Below are 7,500 nucleotides of genomic sequence, written 5' to 3'. Positions count from 1 at the left end.
AAAGTCGACCCTGGTGAAATTTGAACTCTGAATGTAAAAACAGATGAAATACCACTAAGCATTTTACCATGCTAATGGTTCTGCGAACTCACTACCTTAAGCAGGTGCAATATTCTTTTCAGTTCTAGGCACAAGGCCTGAAATTTTTGGGGAGGTGAGGGCCAGTCAATTAGATTGACCCCAGTATGCAACTGGTGCTTAATACTTTACAGGCAGGTGTAATATTCCTTTCTACTAAAGGCATAAGGCCTGAAATTTGAGGGGAGGGGACTAGTTGATTACATTGACCCCAGTGTTTCACTGATATTTAATTTATTGACCTGAAAGGATGAAAGGCAAAGTCGACCTCAGTGTAATTTGAACTCAGAATATAGCAATGGGTGAAATACCTATTTCTTTATTACCCACAAGGGGCTAAACACAGAGGGGACAAACAAGGACAGACATAGGTATTAAGTCGAATACATCGACCCCAGTGCGTAACTGGTACTTAATTTATCGACCTCGAAAGGATGAAAGGCAAAGTCGACCTCGGCGGAATTTGAACTCACAACATAACGGCAGACGAAATACCGCTAAGCATTTCGCCTGACGTGCTAACGTTTCTGCCAGCTCGCAATGGGTGAAATACCGCTAAGCATTTCATCCAGCATGCTAACAATTCTGCCAGCTCACTACCTTAAGCAGGTGCAATATTCTTTTTTGTTCTAGGCACAAGGCCTGAAATTTTTGGGGAGGTGAGGGCCAGTCAATTAGATTGACCCCAGTATGCAACTGGTACTTAATTTATTGACCCTGAAAAGATGAACGGCAAAGTTGACCTTGGCGGAATTTGAACTCAGAATGTAAAGACAGACGAAATACCACTAAGCATTACGCCCTGTGTTCTAACGATTCTGCCAGGTTGCCACCTTAGGCAGGTGTAATATTGCCTTGTACATACTGCTCTGATGAAAATAGCTACTAGGCTACACTCATTTCCTTGTGTGTGTGTGTGTACTTGTATGTGTGTGTTAGCAGCACTGTGTGTGTGTGTTTGCGTGTGCACATGTATGTGTCTGTTTGTGTGCATGCATATCTGTGTGTTTTAGCAGAATTGTGTATGTGCATGTGTGTGCATATGCCTGTATGTTAGTGTGCATGTGTATGTGTGTGTTAGCAGCATTGTGTCTGTGCATATATGATCAAGTGTGTGTGTGCATATGTATGTGCATGTTCATGTGTGTGTGCATTTATAAGCAAGTGTTTGTATGTGCGTGTGTGTGTGTTTATATGAGCAAGTTATATGTGCGTGTATAAACAAGTGTATGTGTGCATATACAAGCAAGTGTTTGTGTGCACGTGTGTGTGGGTGTACATACATGTATGAGCAAGTGCATTTGTATGTGCATGTATGAGCAAGTGTGTGTGTGTGTGTGTGTGTGTGTGTGTGTGTATGTGTATGTGTGTGCATGCACATGTATGTGCAAATGTGTGTGCGTGTGTTTATATGAGCAAGTTGTATGTGTGTGTATAAACAAGTGTATGTGTGCATATATAAGCAAGTGTGTGTGCATGTGGTATGTGTGTGTGTATGTATGACCAAGTGTACGTGTGTGTGTGTGTGTGTGTGTGCACATATGTGTGTATGTGTGTGTGTGTGAATGAGGCAAGTGTGTGTGCATATGTGTGTGCATGCATGTTGTATGTGTGTGTGTGTATGTATGAACAAGTGTATATGTGTGTATGTGTGTGTGAATGAGCAAGTGTGTGCATGTGAGTGCGCATGTGTGTGTGGTGTGTGTGTGTTTTATATGAGCAAGTTATATGTGCGTGTATAAACAAGTGTATGTGTGCATATACAAGCAAGTGTTTGTGTGCACGTGTGTGTGGGTGTACATACATGTATGAGCAAGTGCATTTGTATGTGCATGTATGAGCAAGTGTGTGTGTGTGTGTGTGTGTGTGTGTATGTGTGTGCATGCACATGTATGTGCAAATGTGTGTGCGTGTGTTTATATGAGCAAGTTGTATGTGTGTGTATAAACAAGTGTATGTGTGCATATATAAGCAAGTGTGTGTGCATGTGGTATGTGTGTGTGTATGTATGACCAAGTGTACGTGTGTGTGTGTGTGCACATATGTGTGTATGTGTGTGTGTGTGAATGAGCAAGTGTGTGTGCATATGTGTGTGCATGCATGTTGTATGTGTGTGTGTGTATGTATGAACAAGTGTATATGTGTGTATGTGTGTGTGAATGAGCAAGTGTGTGCATGTGAGTGCGCATGTGTGTGTGTGTGTGTGTGCACGCATGCGGTGTTAAAGAATGAAAGAAAAACATCTAACTGTAAACAAAAAAAAAGGAACAGCTTCCTTGTTCCCTTCTTAGAATTCATAAGCATAGAGCTGAATTGACAAATACCTATTTCACCCCACAGGTATGGACATAGAAATATGAAAATCATTATCCATAACTGAGGAAGGATGTGGTTGAAGTTATGCAATAAGCATTTCAATCTTTGACTCTCAATATTAATAAACGTTTTCCACAGGCTGGTAAGTTCTTGGCTTCTCAAAGCAGTTCCGGCTCTGATATTTTTATCAGATATATTGGTTTACTTAGACTTCATTTTCTGCCACGATACATCCAAGTCTGTTATTGATGTGAAGAACACTGTTGGTAGTGTTATCCAAACTGACCTTGTTAAACGTTTCTATTTTCTTTCCAAAATAATTGCTTCCTTGTTTGGCAATTATTTTATAACAGTGGTTTAAAAGATGCGTATAGGTGAAGGAGTGGCTATGTGGTAAGTAGCTTGCTTACCAACCACATGGTTCTAGGTTCGGTCCCACTGCATGGCACCTTGGACAAGTGTCTTTTACTATATCTTCAAGCTGACCAAAGCCTTGTGAGTGGATTTTGTAGACAGAAACTTAAAGAAGCCTGTCATATATATAGGTGCAGGAGTGGCTGTGTGGTAAATAGTTTGCTTACCAACTACATGGTTCTGGGTTCAGTACCGCTGCATGGCACCTTGGGCAAGTGTCTTCTACTACAGTTTCAGGCTGACCAAAGCCTTGTGAGTGGATTTAGTAGACGGAAACTGAAAGAGGCCCGTTGTATATATATATGTGTGTGTGTATATTTGTGTGTCTGTGTTTGTTCTTTCACCATCACTTGACAACCAATCATGGTGTATTTACGTCCTGGTAACCTAGTTCTTCGGCAAAAGAGATCAATAGAATAAGTACTAGGCTTACAAAGAATAAGTCCTGGGACTGATTTCTCAGTTTCCATCACATAAAAAGTTCCTGACCTGGATGAGATGCCAGTCCATCACAGGATTCCTAACTTTTGCCAGCGGAATGGACTGAAGCAACGTGAAATGACTTGTTTTGCTCAAGAATACAATTGCTTACAAGAGGAATTGAAACCACAACCTTATGATCATGAGTCCAACATCCTAACCACTAAGCCACATGCTTTCATTTGCAGAATATTTGAAATGGTCGATGCTGTTGTACGATTGTGACACTCACAGGTATCACGCAATGTGAAGAAAAGGAGACACAAACATAACACTTGCACACATGTGCACACACACACACACATGTCCATATACATGATGGGTTTCTTTCAGTTTCTGTTTACCAAGCCCACTGACAAGGTTTCAGTCTGTCTGCTGCTATAGAGAAGGCACTTGCCCAAGATGCTGTGCAGTGGGATTGAACTCAAAACCATGTGGATGGGAAGCAAATTTCTTAACCACACATCCCGTGTTTGTGCTCAGGATTATCATTCAATATGATCATTATTTCTAAAGACAGTCAGGCACTACATGAGGTGGTGGGGGTGGTGGTTTAGGTGAGAATTTTCTATTGCTATTTCTAGAAGCTTCCGTGTTGGTTTGTATTCATTCAGTAACTCCTTGTTGATGTTGTTGTTGTTATTGTTTCCCTAGGTACCTCAGTATTACAAACTACAAGAATATGAACCATGCGATATACACGAAGCAGCTGTCTCCTACTTGCACCCAGATCCTGAAAGGTACACGCCCATGACGGTGAGTAAGTTTCATATTTGTTTTGATCCATGTTTCTTGAATTATTACAGCATATTCAATACATACTATACTAAAATACAGTATATCCTAAAATACTTCATGGCTGTGCTCCAGCATGGCTGCAGTCAATTGGCTAAAACTAATAAAAGTAAAAGATATATCTATATGTCTGTCTATCTATATATCTATCTTTCCTCTATCTAAATATATTTCTATATATTTATATTGTGACTACATATAGATATATGCTCTTTACTCTTTCACTTTTTTACTTTTTTTGTTTCAGTCATTTGACTGTGGCCATGCTGGAGCATCGCCTTTAGCTTAGCAAATTGACCCTAGGACTTATTCTTTGTAAACCTAGTACTTATTCTATCGGTCGCTTCTGCTGAATCGCTAATTTACTGGATGTAAACACTCACAACGCACAAGAGTGCCGTATTTCACTCAGACCAACAAATGTAGAAAAAGAAAAGGGAAATAAAGAAAGTTTTTAACAATTCAGAAAGTTTTGCAAAAACCTTTATATTTTGGGTGCAAAGGCCTATCTTCAGAAAGAAGCAGTCCAAGAAACGTGTATTTACTTTAATTTCGTTATTGTATTTTTAAACTGCTTGGTATTTGGGTTATCAGCAGTAGCAACTCTCCAACAATTGGTGTAAGCAACTCTCTAAGCTGGTCTTTGATGTATTTTCACATCATGGTGATGGAAGATAGTGTTAGTAGCATATGTTATGATGTTGGCCATAATCACCATGATGTATTCATAAGAGCCACTGGCCCCTCCCCGATGGACTGTTGATCCTTGGGTTGAGGCGGTGGATCAATATAGTTTCTTGATAAAAGATTGCTTATGTTCTTCTCCAAGGCTAGTATGGAGACATCTATCTCTTTGGTGGTGTCACCACATTTAATTAAGTTTTTTGTGGAAGGAAGCTGCATCGGTAGTAAGTTGGGACTGAACCCAGAACCATATGGTTAAAAAGCAAACTTCTTACCACACAGCCATGCCTACCACACTTTTGTTTTTTTGGCAGTTTTCTTTGCCAGAGCTCTTGAGGGACGACTCCCTCATAACTCTGGGTGTCAAAACACCTGAATGTTATAGTCAGGCAAGGCAATCCACATTTGATCAAATTCAGGAATGACGGATACTGATATTTTGCCAATTGTGTGTTGCTTATCAACATCACATACATGAATTGAACTGGGGACTAATCGAATCAAACCACCAATCTATGACTATATATAGATAGATAGTGTAAGAATTAATTGCTGGTGTGCTATAGCAATGCACACATAAGATTAAATTCAATAACATATATATATAACATATATGTATATATATATATATACAGCATGGAAAGTGTTTGTAAGCCATTTAAGAAACACACAAAAGCCGTTCGATTCACTTCAACATTTAAGTTTAATTTGTCAAAATATTTTCGTTGCTTTAAGACCGCGACCTGTTCACTGACAAAAATTTGCGTTGCATCTCTTCTTTTGTCAGTGAACAGGTCGCGGTCTTAAAGTGACGAAAATATTTTGACAAATTAAACTTAAATGTTGAAGTGAATTGAATGGCTTTTGTGTGTTTCTTAAATGGCTTACAAACACCTTCCACGCTGCAATTGTTTTCGTTTCAGCACACAATCTCAGATCAAATCACTTGTTATGCAAGTACATCTCCGTATATATATATATATATATATATATATACAGTGAGAATTTACAAAATAACAAAAGGCGAAGATGGATGTAGAAACAAATGTATTAGTTTAATGCTCGGGAAGTGAGAAAGTTTCGAGCCTACACTCTTACGTTTCGAGCCTACACTCTTTGACAGAAAGGAACACAGAAATAAACTGGGAGAGAAAATAGAAAAAAGTTTAGTGGCTAGTGATCTATATGGTTCAAAATGCAACATATCAGATATTGAAGCCATCCTCATCATGTGAGATGACCTTAGATGGTCATGTCATCCCTCATGTACGAGTGATATCTGAATTGCAAAGCGAACTTCTTGGCCAATTCCCAACAGAGAGGCTGCTCTTTCACTTCAATGACAAGCTAAAGACAATCTGAAGTGATGCAATATTCCATCAACATCTTGGAGAAAGCAAACATTAGAATGTAGGACCTAGTACCAGTCCTGCTTCTCCTCAGTTCAAAGATTGGAGCAAATTTGACTCCAACGTTGGGACCAACTTTGCGCAAGTATGAAGGCATGCTTGCAAAACACTGCTCCTCTAAATGGAAACCGTATCTGCCATCGTGGTTTTTGTGGCACAAAGCAAAGCAGGCCTTGCCATCCACTCATGTAAACCCATAGTAAATGATCCTCAAGCACTCAAGCAAACTGAGTCCTCAACACGTTCCATATACCAAAAGGTTTGCAATGCACCAGCAGGCCTCGAGAGATATATATGTGTCTATAGAACATGATTAATGCTTTATTTTACTGAACCCTGATTTGTCTTTCATGACAAGAGAATCCATTATATAATATTAATTTAAATTGATATTAAAATTAATATTAATTTATCTCCCTCATTATTTATATATATATACATACATATATGTATACATACATACATACATACATACATATATATCTACATATATATATTACACCATTCATATTACAGTATTATATCTACACTAACTGCACCACATCCAGAACTACTTACCTCCCTTACACATAATCTTTTTACTCAGGGACTAGTAGACCCAACACCATTTGGTAATTGGTGCGCATTCAAAGGCAGTGAACAGTAATTGACAAAACCGGTATGACTTTGAATCCCTTTAACAATTCATAATACTGACTTTTATTCCTCTTAATTCTACCTCAGTTCATCTAATTGTATATATTTATCATTACTTGTCATAAAAAAGCCTTTATTTTTTTGATATTCAATATGCATTTTTGTTTTTTTCTTCTTACTTTCTCCATGTCTCCTCCACGTGTAGTTTCTATTTTCTTTTTGAAACGTATTTTTATTATATATATATATATATATATATATGGTTCAAATATATAGAAAATAGAAGACAAATACAGGTGAAGGAACAACAAGCAGGTGTATTAGTTTGATGCATGAGAAGAATGGAGTACAGTTTTGCAGCCTTATTATTAACTTTCTTCTTCGTCACTTTTATACTCATCTCACTGAAAATTGTTGTTTTCCTCTTTCTTTTTTCCTCATGAAACCTCTCTTTGATTCCATCAAGGCAAGGACGTCTCTGGCCGCCGTCGATTCATCTTTGAAATACAAAAAGAAAGGTAAACCACCCAAGAAAAAGCACCCGGAAACCCTCGAAAAATCTGGCACTGCAAAGAGGTTATCTCCACCAATAATGGACAGCAGTGTCAGTGATGAAACTGTAATGAAATTTAAGATGCCAGACTTTATGCAGCATCATTTGAAGAATTCGGCAGAGTTCATGTTTGTA

General features: G+C 38.4%; 1 protein-coding gene across 1 annotated transcript in view; it reads left to right on the top strand.

The window, feature by feature from the left end:
- LOC115227584 (cilia- and flagella-associated protein 221-like) overlaps positions 1-7,500 on the top strand; it is a 66,078-nt gene that overhangs the window by 14,948 nt on the left and 43,630 nt on the right. The window contains exons 2-3 of the mRNA XM_029798369.2: positions 3,943-4,044; positions 7,279-7,497. Coding sequence (XP_029654229.1) covers positions 4,039-4,044; positions 7,279-7,497 — 225 coding nt within the window. The 5' untranslated portion in view covers positions 3,943-4,038. The remainder of the gene's footprint in view (positions 1-3,942; positions 4,045-7,278; positions 7,498-7,500) is intronic.

The sequence above is a fragment of the Octopus sinensis genome, unplaced genomic scaffold (assembly GCF_006345805.1).
Source record: "Octopus sinensis unplaced genomic scaffold, ASM634580v1 Contig05058_ERROPOS156467, whole genome shotgun sequence".
In the NCBI taxonomy this organism is placed as follows: Eukaryota; Metazoa; Mollusca; class Cephalopoda; order Octopoda; family Octopodidae; genus Octopus; species Octopus sinensis.
This window is presented reverse-complemented; position numbering and strand designations above follow the sequence as displayed.